Here is a 20678-nt window from a genome sequence, read left to right on the forward strand (position 1 = left end):
TATCATGGTCCAGGACGTTTCAGTTGGAACGAATTGAACAATGGAACAAGTGACGCTGCTGAAGACGTATCACTTGAAAAAGCTACTGTCGAAGAAGAAACTTTACCCGGTTTTGAGAAGGGAAACAGTGAAGCCCTTGATAAAGTTACTACCATTGATGTGACTGTTACGGATAATAGGACAATTCCCGATGGAGCAGATGAACCCCACGTGAAGCAGAAGCCAACGAGGTGGAGACCAGTACGGAAGAAGATACGTCCCGTAAAATTAAGAGACTTTGTTGAATTTTAATTTTTGTGTTTGTAAATTCTGCACGTTTAGTTAAGTTATTGTTAATTTTCTATTGGTTTAATGTAAGTGGCTATTGTTCGGGACGAATAATACTAATGAAGGGGTAGTCTTACGACAGCGGAAGTCATGTGACGCTAGTAACACGTCATGAGATTTTAGAAAGATCATGTCTGATCGTGCCAACCTTAGTCTTCTCTATGCGCCCTCTATTTTTGTGTATATAAGCCAGCAAATAAAGTGACGGCAATAATTGGATAGCAGACAGAGAGATTGAAGATGTAGACGGACAATTGAGTCAAGCACGGTAGTAAGTAAATTGCGTGAATCGTTCGTTGAGAATTATAGTGTGTGTTTAGGTTAAAGTGACTGTGTAAATTAAGTGTATTGCAAAGTTGAATTGAGAAAGAATAAACTAGTTTTATTTGAGAAAGGACTTGTATAGCTGAAGTTCTCCGGAAAGAATTTCTACGGAAAATTAACAAACGAACAGAGACGTAACAATATTTACAATCAAATTTCAGTGGCATTTCCCGAAAATAGTTTTTACATTAGTAATACTTTTACCTTTTTATTATAATCCATTATATACTACATTGTTTGTGATCTTTGTAACTTGCTGCATATTGGTGAGACTGGTCGCAAAATCTGTGACAAATTTAGCGAATGCAGACGACACATTGAAACATAATCTTGACTTATCAGTATCAAGACACTTTTCAGACAATAAACACGACTTGTCACATCTTAGACTTGTTGATCTAAGATCTACACCAACAGACCGTTATTTACGTGAATATAAAGAACAACGCCTTATTTATATTCCAGGTATGATTTCTCCACTTGGTTTAAACGAGAAATTTTCATTTTGTAACTTTACTTTTAACATCCTTCAACTTTCGCCATTATATCCCCTCACATATCAGCTTTGTATTTCTTTATACTTTTTTATTGCCAGTAGCCAATATTCTTCCAAACCATTCTTCACACGTTTTCTTATTATTACCTTTTTTTAGTGATATTCAAATATTCTCCATTTATTCAACTTTAACAACCATCACCCTAAGGAGGCATTAGGCGTAAAAGGTTGTGCGAAATTAAAGTTTTCCTAGGTTTCGGGACATTTTGGAATTTAATTACCTGTGAGGCAAGTGCAGTTGCACCCAACTCAAGAAAAGCTATAGAAGAGATATAGATAAGTCATGGCTGCTGCTACACCAGCTCCATTAAATCAATGTAGCCAAACTGGCATGGAAGAGGTGCAGTAGTTGGCTTTTGTCCAAAGGTCAGCTTGGTTTGTACGGAATTGGAGGGGTCTTAGTATGAGATGGTAAAGATGTACAGAAGTGAGATCATGTTCCTGGTTGATGAAGGAGTTATCTAAATCAGAATTAAACCACCATTTTTGACCAGTTGATACAAACTTTGTTTGAGCTAATGGTAACAGAATAGATGTGAGTGGAGAAATATGCCTCTTGGTCCTGTCACTTGCAGATTGAAGATAGTTGTCTCGGGTTTTGTTTTAGACATTGGTATCTAAGGGATGGATATACTGCAGAAATTTTCAGCCAGTTTCACTTTTGCAGCAAGTAAGCAACAGTTCTATGGGAAAAATCACTTGGTATCAACACGACAAAGCACACTATCAGTACGTTGCGCTAATACATGTCGAAGAAAAGGATGTCAAACTGTTTCCAGATGCACAACTGGTGTACTACAGACGTAGTCTAGTGCATCATTGCCATCTGCTTCTGAGACAGATTCGACATATTAACTAATTTTTTGTTTCTCCTGAAAAAGTAGGTTGCATTTGCTCAAACAGTTATGTTTTTGGAGTGCTAGCACAATACTGGTGCCGATCTGTTATTATGGACATTTAGCTATTCAGTTTTCCACTAGAATGGTCATCAGCATGAATCAAATAGAATTAACAGAAACTAGTTGTACATTTTGGATTTCTTTGGTCACATTGCTACCAGAACATCCTACAGCTGCAGTTGAGGATTGTGCATACAGTTTGAAATAAACACAATGAGTTTTGGGTTGAATGTTTTTTTGTATTTGTGGTAACGGATGGGTATTTGAATAAGCAACAATAATAAGCCACCACACAGCTACTACAATAGATATCCTATCAGGCACCACCATGCTTGCTTCCTTGGAGTCCAAGGACCATAGTCTACCCAGAGTTTAAACAGATATTTTCGTGTTGAAGGATGGAGTAATAAGACTTTTGGAAGTGTTTGGTCATCTTCAGTAATGATTGCAGGAAGAAGGAAGGCACTTGATGATCTGGATGAACCTTACGCAGGTAAATGTGATGATCCATGTTAATGCATTTCTGACATATTTAATATAGTTATTGACATTATATTGTTCGACGAAGTTTTCACTCTTTTTACCCATCTCAGGCACGATAAGTTTACCACAGTTTGAGATGCAGTGGTGTTGTTAGCTGGTTGTTCAGCTTTGGTTTTACATTTCGAATTGGGAATGCTCTCTTTTTTTTTACTCTCTAGTCATCTTTTGCTGAGTCAATAATTTGAAGTGTTCGATGTTAAGCTTCTTGCTACAGTCTTTGTTTAGATGGTTGTAAGTTCCAAAGTTGTAGAAGGCTGCAATGGGAGATATATCTGATTTATGTAGACATCTTAGTCCTTGGCTGCATGTTTTGGTGTTCTGCTTAAACGTTTGGTATACTTTTTCTTCATATAAAGCAGACAAGTTAGGGAAGTGTTTTCTTACGTGTAAACATATTGATTTGTAAGAGACATTATTGGAAGATTGAAGTGTCTATCATCTTTCAGTAATCAAAGCAACCAAAGAGAGGCTCCAACATATATATATATAATAAAAAAAACAAAAAACATGAGAGATCGGAAAGTTCCTAGATTTCGTCTTATATTATCGATGTTTCATTGGCAAAGAAGCTACACCAATGTTTGCACTAGCTAAAGCATGCTTAACCGTTCCCTTCCTCTAAACAAGTCTATTTTTAAATAAAATTTTATACAATTTGTTTACACATAGAATATTTTCAGATGGACTGCTCCTGCCTTTTGTCTAGTATTGGAGATGACATTTTGAACTCTGTATAACAATAAAGGTAAAATGTGTTATTAACGTAAATATGATGAGATACGTAGTAGAACTCTATAGATAGCATATGCCATTTTAATGAAAGGTATGACGTAAATGATATTCTAACATGTTCATGAACGAAATACTCACAGATTTTACACAAATAAAATTATAGTTTCAGGTCAGCTGACGTTACACTAATGGAAAGCGTATTGTTAATGAATGAATGTTCAATTTGTCAGAACTGATATAATCGTTAATGAAATTGAATCTGCTCATAATATATTGTTTTATTCTGTGGGCCAGGGGCTAGACTGTACTCTCCTGTGATATAATTATACATAAGTTGAGGATTTGGTACAATGGTTTCTACATATTAGTATAAACAGGGAGTTAATCTCCCCTTGAATAATCAATGACACTTAGTCTAGGACTACAGGCTACCACCAAGACTTTGTCCTTAACTGAAAATATGATATAGGTACAATTATTTCTATCTTCCTTGTGTGAAGAAGTTTCATATCTCTTCTCTGCATGATTGTTGTAATGTTAGTGAGAAGATGGATGACTTCATTAGTAAGTACCCAGTAAATAGTGCTTTTTAAGAGTTCCTAAATATTTGATTTTTGTTTTACACAATTATTTGGGCTTTTCACTTGCTGTCCAAGTTCATATTGCTTTTTGGAAACAAGTATTTTTGATCCTCGAGTTGGTTCTAGTTTAAGCAGAGAATACTACACGCTATGTTGTGCTACAGATTTGGTGCTGCAAATAAGGATTTATTATTTCAGAGTTTATTTTTGATGTGCTTTTTTGTTCTGTTGGATTCTACATTTGCTGTTAAGTTTGTAAACCATGAATATTGAAAGTTATTGAAGGCCATGCAGACCTTATGGTGGAGAGGAGAAATATGTAGCTGATGTGAGAGTGGTAAAGACTTGAAAAGGTTATTTTTTGGATAAAAGGCTCTCACCAGCAATGGTGACTCATTTCAACCTGTCTTTTTTGGCACATGACTGAAAGGTGTCAAAGGGAACAAGCTGTTGCACCAGCTTCACTTCTTCTAACTGTCTTATATAAAAGTATAGCATGGTGATGGTAATTGTGGTGGTTTGTGTGTGATACCTTGTCATTCAATGACCAGATAAAGCATTTCTAAGCACTGGCTAGGGTTGTCTGTGTCCAAGAGGTAAAGTACATGTGGTGAACAAAGTCTACCAGAAAAGTCCATGAAGCAAATATTTCACTCAAGGGTACTGCATTCTTCAAAATGGATAGCTCCAGATTTGTCGAAGAAGTGATTTCCTCGAGCAATAACAACACATCAGCTGCACAGCAATACTTATACATTCAATGAACAAACATTCAAAGAAATTTTATGAACTTGAATTTTAAGTTTACTATTGATTTGATTTACATATCAGGGGAGTTAAGCATCAACCAAAGCACAGTATCTCTTCCCTACAATTATGGAGTCCTTCGCAGCATGCTTGCCAGAGCAAAAACCAGGTAATATGGCATTGTACTTAATTCTGAACTACCAACCACAGGAAAGAAAATGGTCAGTAGCAATCACTTTTACTTTAGCAAAGTTTTTTTTTTTATATTGTATTAACACTACATTAATATATATGCTGAGTTCAATGTTACATTAACACATCTGTATTCAGATGCATATAGTTAAATAAGCAAGTAATTAACCTATATTTTGTCAGTAATTTAGTCAAATATTTGTAGGTGACAAAGAGCATCTGTAAAAGTGATCAAGTTCTTTGCAACTACCCGTGCTCCAGCAGGTGTAAACATATTTTGTACAAATAATTGGATTTAGATTGTGTTGTCCTCAGTATTGTGCTACGCTATATTGTAGGTTATTCTCCTCTTTATATTTCTGAATTTTCCAATGGAAGGTTTGCTGAAGAATTCCTAAGGCTCATACTAATAGGTTCTCTGAAGGAATCACCGACTACATAATTGGAAGTTTACAATTATTTATTACACTTATACACAAGTACTATTCTGAATAAATAAAATACATAAATGGAAACCAACAAGACCAGTAGTTTTTAACAAATTTGTAACTGAAGTAAACCACTCTTGTTAACACCTCATATGTTTCCTTTCTTGTGGTGTTTATTACATAGAATAAGGACATGAAAATCTTAACTTCCACCACAAGTAAAATTTTTTTACATTTTAAAAAATGAAATAATCAAGATAATTTTGGTTAACTCAATTGCCACCACATTTAATAAAAATAATATAAAGTTTTATGTAAAACTGTTGAGTCTAATTTTTAAAAATTTTGACTTTTGTGTCAGTAATTCATATATTTATGCATGAAATATTGATTTTTCACGCATTTAATCTCCAATAAGCTTTCCAAAATCTTTATTAAAACTTTACATTTAATGGCTCTTGCATCTTGGTATCATATGGATTGTACTATAAAATGTACCTGCTGATACATGAGGGGCTGAGAACTTAAGTTTTTGCGCTGTACCAGTGAAATCAGTCCAGCATCTTAATCTAATAATATGCATACTCAAAACATTTCTGAAATTAATCACTTTCTACAAGAAAGCTCTAATAAGGTCTAAGAAATAAAAAATTAAATGCTTATTGAACTAAAAATTAGAAGGTTAGACATTTCAGGCTTTAATTCTTTTGCTACTGACTTGGTAAAATACACTGACAACGTGACCCCAAAGTTACATCAGTTTCCATATTATAACTTTTAACATGTTTTGTGTATCTTCATAAAATTGTGCAAGCTTTTAGTAAACATTATAAGTCTTTTGTAGACAAAAAAAATCAGAATTTTTAAGCATTTTTAACAAAAATTTGTCCGTGTCAGAGTGTTAACTGCTTCGAGTACAAAGTGATTTTCATGTTATGATTAAAAATACTTCACCTGAAAATTTTCAAATTTCATTTGCATAACCTCCAAATCTTCCTAAATAAATATCAAACATTTTTTTTTTCTCAGAAAAACTTTATATTTTATCTGTTACTTTCTCTACCCTAATGCTATATGAGGATAATCAATATGACCACAACCACCCTAAAACTTTAAAGGTTGAAAAATGTGAAATGAAGTTAGTAGTACTGTTCCAAAGTTCTTCCCCTGAGCATTTCTAGTTCTAACCTTTTCACAATTATTTCCTATGTTTATTTTACTCTTAGTAGCTGAAGTAAAAAAATGTGCTACCATTAGACTATTTACATGATACCAATGGTAGCAAATAAGTTCATGTGGTGCAATTATCAAAACTTTTCCACAGAGTTTATCACATTCCAGCCTTGAGAACATGGTAGGAGAGGATTTATCAGCTTGTTTGTAGTACAGTGGTTCCAAGGAAATTTATCTAAAGTAATAAAAGTGCAAAAAAATGTTTACGACAAGGCTCTGTACAAAGTCCAGGATGATCCAATAAACTTGATAGGTATTTGGATGTTAATTATCCTCCCCGGGTGGTCATAATTTACCAGCACAGGTGTATAAAGTGTGTAAGTGCTTAGGAATATGTGCATTATATATATATATATATATATATATATATACACACACACACATATATGTAATTACTATTTACTCATAACTGCTTAAATTTTAGTTATTTTTCTTAAAACATAACACAATAAATAAAAAATATATAGAAAAACAATGATTTCTAGTAATTATGATGTTAAAAAATTGATTTGTACTTGTGCATTGCACTTGCAAAGCCTCACTGTAAGCCTTGTATATTCTCTAAAATGGAGGGGAAAAGACATTAATTTTTGTAGGTTTCAAAGATGCATTTTAGAAAACCAAAATAATTATCAAATTACTATACTGGTATAGATAAAACCACTGTAATTTATCTAGCTTTCTGACTAAGCTATATGTGTTAAAAAGAAATCTAATTTCTATTCAGAACAATAACTTATTCAACAGACTTCAAAATGTCTCATCATATACAAGTTCCCCTTCAAGCCAATTACAAATAACTATCAGAGTTATGTATCTCTAAAGTTGCTCTTTCTATTAGTTATAAATATGTACTTAATAAAAGTAGATATAAGTAGACAAAAGATTTCAAATGAATGGATTAATGGGATTAATTGCAAAATATATCAGTATCTCAACAAATCAAAAAAGTGAGAGATTCTTATTTGTATTCTAACTTTTAAAAATTTGAAGTTTGCATTTGTAATTTGCTAACCACTATAGACATTGTATGGTAGGTGTAATAAAATATAAACTGATCAATAAGAAAAAAAAACATATGACACAAAAAAAAACATATTTGGCATTTTTTTTAATACCTTCTTTCAAATTAAGAAATTAAAACTATATCAAAAGGTTAATTATAAACTATGTTGTGATGACAATATTATCGATATATAATTATAATAAAGTTTTTAATTACATTTTGAAAGTAACTCTCTAAAACATCACAACATGTGCCCTTTGGCCTATCTGTTGAGAGTTAATAGAGAAATGTATTAAAATTTTAAAATTCAAAAATGAAGCATTGAAAAAATTGAACAACATGCATATTATTATTATTATAACATTATTAATCACTTTAAAGATTAAATGCAAGCTACAAAATATACTGAGATAAGTGTATACCTATAAACCTGCAAGTCTGCATGAAAATAATAAATAACTGATTAATAATTTATACAATTCTTCATCTATAAACAAAGAACTAGAATTTTGTTTACAGCTTTGATACCTCACACCTGACCTCCAATTCTGTAAAGGATTGTATAAGTATTAAATCAATTAGCTACGTTATGTTTATATAGCAAAACTATATACTCAAAATTCAAGAGTTGTTGCTAAATATCATACAAAACAAGGAAGATTCTTTACTATGTAATCAAAAATAATAGACAAATGGACAATGAAATGTAACTGAAAAAGCCTTATATTTGGAATATATTCATTTAAATATCCCAATAAATATTTTTGTTAAATTATAAATAATTTAAAAACCTTGGCCTATCATTTTGAAGAAATACTCAACATTTTGGTGCACATTCTATAAATACACACAACCTTAAGCTTACCTAGTATATGATCATGTGAAGCTAGACATTCTCAAATGTATTATAACTTTAAATATGTGAATCCTTTATCAATACGGGGGTTTAGGCGTGTTATTATTATGGATCAACACTTCTGTTACTGTCCATACATAAACTAGATCTTTGACCACATTAATTTTTCCAGTTAACCGACTTATTTCATGAAACTGAAGGTAAATTGTTACACGTACTTTCTCATTTCAAATTCTTGAAGCACATAACATTTTCTTATCTAATACTACACGTAGTTCCGAAAACTACAGACTAAATCAGCTAGCAATTTTTGATTGTTTTATTAGATATTTGTTTCTCTCTAATCCATAACCATAAACACACAAACATTTTTAATTGTGGATACAAATAAATATTACTTGAGTTTATTTCAATATTATATTTTTAAAGTGATTATATTTTACTGGAGATATTATAATAGGAATGATTTCTTGTAAAATTTCTACTCTTGGTAAATCTTATATTTTCTAAAGTAAAATTGTTTAATAATATCCAGGATAAATAAGTAAAAACTGAAAGCCTTTACAATTTTGCTGGAAAATAATACTTTGTAAGAAACAGATGAAAATGTATACTTACATCCACAATTACATTAGCATCATAGTTTTTATAGGCATGATTTTGAAGCATGAAGGAATGTTTTTAATAAAATAAGGAAAACTTTCATGAAATAGTGTTTATCAAAACAGATAAAATTTCAGGAATAAAACACCATTCTGGTAAATAAATATACAAATACCACTTGTTTCAACTACATCATAGTTTCTGTTACCAAATTTAAAATAATGAGCAGAGATAATTCATAAATTATGCTGCAGAAAATTATCTATTTGCATGTGAGCAACTTTTATTAATGGAGGGGGGTCTATACATCCTTTTCTTTGTTTTTGTAACATTACAGTTGTTAAGACTGTATATTATATCTGTAAAATTAAGGAACTGTTTCTTTTTATAGTGTAACATTGTGTTATTATATGCATTTTCTTTTTAAGGGTATCAGTTGAGAATATTATACTTTAAATGAAAATTTTAAATATGACTTATTTGTTTACAAGCAAGTTAAAATAATCCTTGTCACTCAATAAATAACAAGAAAAATTACAATACTCTTAAAAATTAAATTGAACAAAGCTATAACACACTACAAATAATTCATACTCCTTTTATCATCCTTAATAATGACAAATCATAACTTTACTCAAAATCAATCAAACTTTTCCTTCAACTTCTTTTTAAATAGTACTGGAATCATTGACAAAAGAGCAAAAACAATTAGCACAGTTAGAGATGTCCAGGAGAAAGCATCACGAGATGAAGTCAACTGGTGCAGTGTTGTTCCAGCTTGAATTGCAACAAATGATGGAGGAGCCACACCTGAAAGTTATTCTTGTTTTGTTATTGGCTAAAGTTCAAAACAATGTTAAAAAAGAGAAACTTCACCTCATAAGACTAGATTGTGAACTTGGAATACCATTGAAAGTCCTAAAGCGTTCCCTTCTTGTGGTACATAAATACTAGTCTCTCAAACCAACTTGGTAGTTTAAGTGTTTTTTCTTTAAAAATCAGTACTTTAAAAGTTTAATCAATGTGATAACACTTTTCAAAATTATTACACTATTTTGCCCTTCAAGGTATGACACTTTAAAACTCTTACAAGTAATAAAAGCTACAAAAAAAAGAGCCACCAAGATAAAGGTTCTCTTCTAAAACATGAATGTGTTCTTAAAAATCAAGGTAATTAAACTAACTGGATAATTATGACAAAACATAAGGATGGTTTAAAGTTAAACATTTATACTAGGTCTATTAATAAATTAACTATATATATATATAATAAAAAAAGTTAAGTCCACTCATATTCAATAAATTGAAAATCTTATGTTTACACATTGGCTATACTTCAGAAAAATAACACAAATTTTTAATGAATGCAGAGCCATGGGATAAAACTTGCAAATATAAAGTATAATGGTTAACACTACTGTAAGGGCAAACAAAATATGTGATAAACATTATGTCCATATAACCTTCATTGGGATACCAACATATCTCGGTAAATATCTTTCTACTATTTTTATAATCCATACTGATCACAAACCTATGCATGTTGAAACTTTCAAAAAGTACTACATAGTGTAAAATTATTAAGGTAACACTAACCATTAAAACTGGACAAATTTACATGCTTTGGAAATGCTGTTAAACACTTCTTATAACCTTCAAGTTGAGCATAAAACAAAAGTATGAGGTCGCAATCTCTGAAAGTACACTTTCAGTTATATATATCATATACATAATTGATGAAGCAGGCTGAAAGAAATACATAAACTGTTTTAACACCATAGCTTTACCTAGAAATGGTAAAAACATGTGAAAATTGATATACATGCTCTTTGTGAACATCCTCATAGCTTGAATTAAAAAAGTTCACAAATTTTCTGCAACGTTAATGAGCTATAGGCAATTCATATTAATTATGCCATCATTAGTGGTAATTAGACTCATAACAAGACAACTGGTAAAGTGTGCTAAATTTTCATACTGATATTGGTTTTAATGGTGAAGTTACCATGCTAACTTATCGCTGGGGGTCACCAATGTATTAGCATGATAACTTCACCATTAAAGCCAATATCAGCATGAAATTTGTTACACTTGTTCATATTACATTGTTCCATAGCTTGAATTTTCTTAAATTCAAAAATCTTTACCAATTAATGTTGCAGAAAATTTGCAAGGTTTTTAATCCAAGCTATGAGAATGTTCACAAATAGCATGTGTATTAATTTTCACGCTTTTACCATTCCCAAGTAATATTATGTTTTAAAACAGTTTATGTCGTGTATTTCTTTGTCCCTGCTGCATTAATTATGCATATGACATATACGACTGAAAGTGTACTTTCAGAGATGACGACTTCATACTTTTGTTTTGTGCTCAACCTGAAGATTATAAGAAGTGTTTAATTGTTTCCTTAACATGCAACTCAGCAGGTAACTGTGCCTAAATAATAATGTTTAGATTTCAAAAAAAGAGCATACCTAGAAATGTTCCCAAAAAGAATGGTGCCAGTGGAACATCTATTACAGGAGAAGTGATGTTTATGAACCAATTAGGAAGGAAAGGAGTGATACGAAGAAATATTATATAGTTCAGAAGATGAGATCTATGTCGACTCACCTAGAAAAAAAGAAAGAATGTGTATTCTAAAATTTCAAATTCAGTGTCAAAAAATACTGGATAATAATTTTGTCTTTGAAAATCTTATAACTGAATATGTGATAAAACACAATATAAAAATAACAATAACTTAAAAAAAAAGTCACTTTACAACAGCAATATTAGTACCGAGACCACTAAAAGTATGCTAAAACAAAATTTCACTCACATGTCCTGCCCACTCTGCTGCTCGAACTGGTAGGTATTTCAAGACTAACTTACGTCCAACCAAATAAAAAAGAATATAACAAAAGGATGCTCCTAGAGCAGAACACTAAAAAGAAAATGGTCATAAAGAAAATTAGAAGAAATATTTCTTTTAATAAAGACAATGATAAAGAGCACAATATTAACAAAGAGCCTTTACTGACTTAAAAAAATAACCTTTACCAATTTTCCTCTTTATTGATTTTGTAACAAAGATGCTAATAACTTTAGAAATACTCACTTTATTACAAATAATTATGACTCAGATTAATGAATTCTAAAGCATCAAAATCTGATAGTTTACTTACCAAACATACCAATGTCAGGGCTAAAGGAAAAGGAAAGAGAAAACCAGAAAGTATACTTAGGAATATTGATCCTGGAATTGCAAATGACTGAAGACTGAAGAAAGTTAAGAAAAATCCAATAAAAAAATTATTGCAAAACGAATGTATTTTTTTCCAACAATCTCATAATTGTTCCTTGAAACCTTAAACAGCTGAGAAAAAGAGATATGAACTTAAAGATTATTAAGCAATTACTTCTATTACTAAAAGGATACAATATATAAGTGAGAAAGTAACCTCCAATAACGGTATAGAAATGATCACCCGTGTAACGAGAGAGAACTTTTCCTAAGTTTTTGGCATCATCAATGTTTTTTGGAAGCTTAATATGAAGTTTTTCATCTCTGAAAACATGTAAAAGAACAATTTCAAATAGTGTATCTGGTTATAACAACTTGCATTTAGCTCAAACAAATAAAGAATAGCTATTAAACTCTTAGCTGTAACCTACTTTCAGAAATCTGATATTGAACAACATTTAAGTACCACTGATCTGCTCATAAGTTTTACTTGAATAATGAAAAATTTTTATTATTGAACTTCATCTAATGTAGACATGTTTAAATAGTTAATTCCAAAACTTACCATGATAGACTTAAAAGATTTATATTAATGATTTGGGAAAGTGAGTACCTCATATATCATTATTATTTTACACAAATAACCTATATACTAGATGTACTTGCACAGGGTCCCTAAAAGTGTTCTCTTTCAAGAGTAAATAAAAGCAAAATTAAGAGCAACAAATATTTTATTTCTTCCTACTAAGTTCATATGTCATGCTGTGTTGTAGCCTACACAGTGCATATTTCTTCTCATGATTCATGACAAGCACACATTTTACTGACATCATCACAGTACAAATTGCAACGTTAAGTCATTTTAGTGTCTACTGCCTGACAGATTAACACTGTTGTATAGTAGTGCAAGTGGTTAAATCCTCTAGATGGCCTTCAGCCCCTTTTGGGGAAATGAAAGCAATACATCAATTATTACGCTTCTCGATTATAATAGTGACAGACCAAATATTGACATATCTTGACAAAAGATGTAAAATAATCTACAGTTCCTGTAGGAAATTCTATATTCATGTGACTTTGTTAACAGTTTTCAAAAATATCCATAAACAAAATTTGGTATACTTACTCCTGTAATTCTGGAAAGTTATAATAAACAATTCCCAAGCTCAAAAGAGAGGACAGAAAAATGGCTACCAAAATTGTAATTGCTTTTCTTGCACTTCCCTCTATCACTGTGTCCTTTTGAGTGAGTTCTGAAATAGAATTACACTATTGAAAATGTATCTTGAGAGATAAACCAATGAAAATGTGATTTGCTTAACAATGTTAAAAAACAACGACATAAATGCAGACAAAAACATAAATACCTTTGCAAATTTCCTGATGATAGTAACATGTTAGGAAGAGCTGACGCCAATGAAAAGGTTCTCTTATTTGAAGGAATCAAGTTAGTCATAATAGCTTGTTCAATATAAGAATCATTACATATCCTACTTGAAGTATGGAAGCTTGGAAAATATTTATTTTTTGTGTGACAGAAGCACTGGTGTTGTTTTGAAAAAAAGTTATACAAGCCTTAAGATGAATGTTTAGGATTCTTGGTACCACTTACAGGTATTTTGAAATTAAGAGTAAAAATATATAAAACCTTATATCAGACTGTGTTTAGGCCTCATGTGGAGTAAGCAACTGTATTCACTTTTGGTCTCTCTAGGCACTATATCTACATTTTAATGATGAAGAATTTGCAAGGAGAGAGAGAGGTTGCAATAAGTGGGTGCAATATCCAGAGGAGCTGGTGGACACATCCTGTAAGGCTAGAAGATGAGAGGTTCCTAGACAGAGAGGAGTCCCAAGGTAGAAACAAACAATGACAGGAACCCCAAAAGGAAGACATACATGCCAAGTAACACCAAACGGTCTAAACTGGACACAGCAGGTGATATAGGTCTGAAGAAATAAGAGTTGAGAAATCAAAGAGAGAGAAATAGGAAAAAAAAAGAACAATCACCTTCTCAAGCAGCCAACTTCTTAGGAAATAATGTCCAGCTGGGATAGAGAAGGAGGAATGTATGGTGACAAGAGTAGGAGACAAATTGATGGCATAAACATTTGAATGAGAATGACCATGGGTAAGAAGGAGAAGGAAATATGTCTTCAAAGAAAGATGGTATAAGGAATATAAAGTTTAAGGTTCATACAGAGCATGTAAAATCACATTAAAGTTCCAGTCAGGCATGGGAGCAAGAAAAAGGGGTTGATGAAGAAGAAGAAAGGATCTGAACAAATTGGAGAGGACAGGTAAGAAACAACCCAGCAGTAATGAGAAAGGCAAAATGTAGTTGACAAAGCCACCCAATCGGTAGTAATGGTGGAAGCTGACAATCCATGGTTGAACAACCACGTGAAAAGGGTTAAAAAGGCGGATCACAGTAGGACGGCCTTGATGAAAGGAGAGGTAGATGGAATAACATTGAAAACCCACCATTCTGTTGAGACAGACAGAGCTGAAAGATGATAGAACTGGGATAAGAAAAAGGATACACAGTCAGAGAGGCTAGCCCTACAGTCAATAGACTGGACAAATCCTGTACAGAAAAATAAAGGGATGACATTTCTGGATGAAAGAGAGACATGGGGCAGAGGAAGAGGGGGCCTGAATGTCAATCGTCAAAGCTGAAGAAACTTGGCTCGTTCCAGCCAAAGAGGCACCACCAACAGGACCCAACAAGAAGCATCACATATCAAAGTGAGGACATGTGGGAGAATTGAAACCAGTCCAATCAGAGCATTGACTGAAAGGGCCAAAGGATGAGGAACTGAGGAAGTTCAGTGTTAAGATAAGTGGTGAAGACAATAATTGGAGATGTGCCCAAACGAGAATAAACACAATGAAAAACCTTAGGGTGGAGAGACCACTCTATAGGCAGAATCCTGTATAACTGAGAAAGGTGATCCACCACCAAGTTCAAAGTCCCCAACATATGACATGACAAGACAATGAGAATGAGACCAAAACAGCAGGTCAATGTGCAAAAGCAAACAGTCCTGGAATGGGTACCTCTAATAATTGATATAAGAAATGACTGTGGAGTTATCAAAGTGGATCATGACAAGTCAATCCATGAGAAGAGGGAGAAAATGGTAACATGCCTAACAGATGGCAAGATGTTTGAGTAAACTGATTTGGAATGAATGCTCCTTCAAAGCCAACACACCCAAAGTCATGTTGTCATTCAGATACATCCCAGCCCAACAGAGAAGCATCTGTGAAGAGATGGAGATCCAGTTCAGGTGGTAGCAAGGGGATTTCCACCATGGTATTGGCATAGTTGAATTACCAATATAAGTATTTGAGGAGTGGGAAGGTGTACAATCAAAGACAATGGATCCGAAGAAACATTCAACTAGTCCTGCAATGTCTACTGGAGGAGGTGTATACGTGCATGGCCTAAAGGATGAGTGATTTCAGGGAAGACTGAGTTCTCAAAAGCAAAAGAAACTTGCATACAGGATATAAATGACAAGCACAAATTTTGGTAACAAAACATTCCATTGATCGTAGGTGAAGTGGTGAAGGCTGAGCTCAACTGATATGGGAATTGAAAACACACCCTATTGGGTAGGCATGAGAAAAAACTTGGAAAGCTGAACAAGCCAGCACAGCTGACCAGTCTACCATAAAAGAACGCAGGTGTAATAGAAGTAGTCTTCCTTAAAAAGGAGCAAGGAGAAACAAGTTCTCCATATAATAATGGAACCTCAGCCCTAATCAATAAACATTGTGGGTAATGTCCCCACAACATGACTGAAAATATAAGGAGCAAACACAATACCAAAAGGATGAGTAGAAAACTGGAAGACATGATCTCAATAATTAAAATGAAGAAAACATCTGGAGAACAGGGCAATTGGAATGTGTAAAAAAGCATTGGAAACACTGATCTCAGTCATCTATAGTACAGGCGAAAAGAAACCTTCCATACAGAACTGAGGGGTGACAAGAAACAAGTTGAGAGATAATAGGTTGACAAACAGACACCAGTTTCTAGCCTTCTTGGGGATCACATAAAGATGAGAATAATAACATGGAGTTGGGATAAATACTCTCTTGATGGTATTTTTGGACAAGAAAACTGAGACAGCATCCTCAAGATGCTGAAGATATATGTAATCAGAGGAGAGAGTAAAAGTTGGTGGGTTGGTTTGGGGGGTTTTCTCCACAGATAAAACTGTATTAGAGCATATTCTGGTAGGGGAATTAGCTGTCCAAAATCATCATTATCTTAGTCATATTCAAAATGGAGAAAATGCACATGGGTTAAATAGATGAGAACAAAAGGCCCAGTATGCATGAATGAACCCTCAACATGTTTAGACAACCAGCCCCCAGTAGCAAAAGGTCCCATATTGGTAACATTGTCACTATTATGGAATGAAGTGGATGTTATCATTGAGAAATCATAATATTGGGAAATCATCATACGTTGTTTTTTTTTCCTCTAAGTGAAATTAGATAAACTACACTGGTTATGTAAAAAATGAATATTAAACAAGGTAAACTTGAACAAAAGATAACTCAGTTATAATTAATTGTAAAAATTGCAATCTCAAATAATTGATAAACAATTTTAAAACACATCCATTATAAACAATGGCAAGGGAAAGCTAATGAGTAGGAAGGCTGTGTTGCCCTCCTATCAATTGAGGGATATTGTAGCATGTTGTAGACAGTTCATGTTAAACATGTTTTTTCAGGTAGATGTGTGAAGGAATCAAGCTGTTCTGTGTGTGGAGGCATCATCTTGGAATAATTCCATCTGTGGAATATATTTGGAAGTTATGTTTGTACTTGATAAGCTGAGAGCTCTTTGTCCTTGTACACTTGTATAATGGTTTTTTAGAGAACATGGAGTACATAGGGAAAATATAATTAATAACAAAGTTGAAACTAATACGAAGCTGAATACTTACAAAATAAGTGATATCTCAGATGTTCAGAAATATAATGAGCTTGAGTTGAGATCCATAAAACAAATATTCTACATGAAGTATTTGTACAAGTAAGTAGAATAAGCAATTTTGGTTATAGTTAAATGTATATCACTAATAAAACCAAGTCTTAGTGAAATGAAAATTATGAAGATGTTATTTTAGAGGGTTTAAGGTTTTTCATGGGGACTGTGCTTACAGTGGGGGTGGGTGAGAAACTTGTCTGTAATTAGTAAGAAATATTATGCGAATAAGAAAAGTGATAACAATGAGGTTAGCAAAAATGTAGTGTGTGTCTGAAATGTGACTGTCTGCATGGAGACTTTTGAAATATATAAAAATAATAGCATTTTGGTATTACTTACAGACATTCTGGTCAGGACAATGACACAGGAATATGAACATGTACAGTCAGATTGGCTATGGTGCCAACAGAAACACATTATTACTAAACACTTCAATCTTGGGGAAATATAATAGGTATGTCCACATTCTCCATATGATGCTAAAGAATTTTTTGAAATTTTGAGGTACAGTATTCTCACACAGCATGCGACAGTTTATACAAGGAAATATGTATTAGAACTTTTTCACTAAAAAGGATATGACTCGAAATGTCATCATCTAAACTGACTTGAGTACTATCATTAAAGTTTAAACACATTATTAATTTTCATGTGTTTATTGGAACCAACATTAAAGTAAGATCAATATCTCCAATTTTAAAAATTCTATTTCCAGAAACTACAAGCACTGACTGATGCAAATAAGCAATGATTTACCAATTTAACAATCATCCAAGATGAATATAGCATTTGACATTTTATTCCATGTAATTATGTTTCATGCATTTGTCTGTAACAACGTAAGCTTGTGCACATGTGTGTACAATTTGTATGGCATGTTCATTGTTCTCATCAATTACAACTTTTATTTTTCCCTTGCATAAGTTTAAGATTGGCAACTACTAATACCATGTAATTATAATAAGCAATTAAAGCATGCAAACTATGCTTGTTTAGTTACTACTGAAATGACGTACTTCAGTCAAAAGTACATGTATGAATATAAGGATTGAGCAATTACTTTACAAGTTACAGCAATTAGCATTTCAAAGTAAACTTTTTCCAAAAGTGAGATACCCATGAAAATAGCATTTTGCAGTTTTTATACTAAAAGTGTACCATTCAAATGCACTAAGGTTTAATCTTTTTAATGCCTCGTCGGCACTGCAACGCAGATAATGATATGATGAGGTTGACATACGAGTTAATTATTATTATTATATTCATCTTTACTTTCAGTTTCACTCGTAATTTCTTATAAGTTGTACTGTTATAACTTATAGAATTACTTGTACTTATAACTAGTACTACTGGTAATAGTTATGAACAAATGATAATCATCGTTTTTAAAGTACGATTGAATTCACAATCAGCAATTATAATTTTATGTACATACTTGACAATTCGGTGGTTGCTGTAAACATTTCTTTGACATTATCTGAAGAATTTGCGCATTCTTCAGCATTTCCTTCTTGTCCCTTCAAATTCAATCTGTCACCCATAATCTTGTAAGACGCCATGATGATGTAATTATAAGTGCTGCCATCTGTATAAATTGTTATAATTTCTGAATATTAATAACTGTATTAAATAGTAATATAAACAAATTATATAAAGTGCATATATTTTCAATAATAGGATTTCAAGTCAAGTTTAAGTCTCAAATAATACCAAAGTAAGCACAATCATCACATTAAGTCATTACCAAATACACATGGAATTATTAATAAATAAATAATCCAGCAGGTGCAAGGTCGAGTATAGGGGTATTCTTGTGTGCAGTTGATCACAAATTGTGCCCTTATAAAAATATTTGTTTAGTTGAAAATTCACCTATATAAGTAAACCCAAGCGGATAAATAATAAAAAACATATTTAAGATTATAAAATTACATTTTAGAGTTGATAAATAAATGAATATTCTTCATTTTTTGGATAATTTGTTACTAGGCCTGTATATATGAGGTGCTATAAGGCGTCATATATGAAAGGTTTTGTTTGTTTGGAATTAAACACAAAGCTACACAATGGGTTATCTGTGCTCTGCCCACCACGGGCATCGAACCCAGGTTTCTAGCGTTGTATGTCCGCAGACATACCGCTGTGCCACTGGGGGGCACATGTATTAAAAATAATGAATATTGTTACGACAGCGGAGGTCACGTGACCTAGTACCACGTCACGCACTTCTAGAACGTTCATGAAGCGTCGGGAGACTACTAGATATGCGGTAGTCTTGTATATATAAGACCGGTCAAGAAGCGACGGCAACAATGTGTAATTGAACTGCGGACCTAGAGAGAGAGAGACGTTCGTTGTGAATTATAGCGTTTGTTATAGCGCGACAGTGGAAATTAAGTGTATCGCAAAGTTGTATTCAGAAAGAATAAACCAGTTTTATTTAAGAAAGGATTTGTATCGGTAAAGTTTCTTCGGAAAGAATTTTTACGGAAAATTAACTAACGAACGGAGGCGTAACAAATTGTTGTCAGAGAGAAAAGAAACAAGAAGAACGAGAAGAGAAATTACAGCAGTTGTTGGAGGAAAAAGAAAAGAAACAAGAAGAACGAGAAACGAAACAAGAAGAGAGATTACAGCAGTTGTTGGAGGAAAAAGAAAAGAAACAAGAAGAGAGATTACAACAGTTGTTGGAGGAAAAAGAAAAGAAACAAGAAGAGAGACAACAGCAGTTGCAAGAAAACCTGCAACAGTGGCAGCTCGAACAGCAAAATAAACAAGAAGAGAAATTACAGCAGTTGTTGGAGGAAAAAAAAAGAAACAAGAAGAATAATTACAGCAGTTGTTGGAGGAAAAAAAAGAAACAAGAAGAGAAATTACAGCAGTGGCAACTAGAACAAAAAAGGAAACAGGAAGAAAGTCAGCAGCAACTACAGGAAAGTCAACAACAGTGGCAAGAAATACAAATGGAAAACATTAGTAAATTTAAAAGCGAATTAGACACATTAAAGGATGTGTTATGCCTCCGTTCGTTAGTTAATTTTCCGTATAATTTCTTTCTGAAGAAACTTTAGCGATACAAGTCCTTTCTTAAATAAAACTGATTTATTCTTTCTAAATACAACTTTGCTATACACTTAATTTCCACGGTCACGCTATAACAAACGCTATAATTCACAACGACCCTCTCACGTGCTCAACAATACGTCTCTCTCTCTGTCTGCAGTTCAATTACACATTGTTGCCATCACGTCCTGTCCGTCTTATATGTACAAGAATACCGAAATCTAGCAACCTCCCGAAGTTTCATGAACGTTCTAGAAGTGCATGACGTGTTACTAGCGTCACGTGACCTCCGCTGTCGTAACACTGCCCCTTCCTTAGTATTGATCGTCCCGAACATTAGC

General features: G+C 32.9%; 1 protein-coding gene across 1 annotated transcript; it reads right to left on the bottom strand.

Annotated features, from left to right (window-relative positions):
* Window positions 1-7719: 7719 nt before the first annotated feature.
* Window positions 7720-18823, bottom strand: LOC106462767 (transmembrane protein 41B-like). Its single transcript, XM_013922718.2, has 7 exons — window positions 18710-18823; window positions 13383-13509; window positions 12452-12580; window positions 12198-12291; window positions 11852-11956; window positions 11505-11643; window positions 7720-9837 (listed from the first exon to the last, which is right to left on the bottom strand). The coding sequence occupies exons 1-7, from the start codon at window positions 18813-18815 to the stop codon at window positions 9668-9670; spliced, it is 870 nt and encodes a 289-aa protein (XP_013778172.1). The 5' UTR covers window positions 18816-18823; the 3' UTR covers window positions 7720-9667.
* Between the last annotated feature and the right edge of the window lie 1855 nt (window positions 18824-20678).

This window comes from Limulus polyphemus, unplaced genomic scaffold (genome assembly GCF_000517525.1).
Source record: "Limulus polyphemus unplaced genomic scaffold, Limulus_polyphemus-2.1.2 Scaffold1244, whole genome shotgun sequence".
Lineage (NCBI taxonomy): Eukaryota > Metazoa > Arthropoda > Merostomata > Xiphosura > Limulidae > Limulus > Limulus polyphemus.

Excerpts from the sequence above, each read along its gene's own strand:
- LOC106462767 (XM_013922718.2), bottom strand. The coding sequence starts at position 18,815 with ATGGGTGACAGATTGAATTTGAAGGGACAAGAAGGAAATGCTGAAGAA. Across the intron at positions 12,292-12,451 it reads TACTTTCTCACTTATATATT|TCTTCAGTCATTTGCAATTC; the intron begins GTATCCTTTTAG and ends AACTTTCTTCAG. Across the intron at positions 9,838-11,504 it reads CTTTTTGGGAACATTTCTAG|GTGTGGCTCCTCCATCATTT; the intron begins GTATGCTCTTTT and ends AATAACTTTCAG.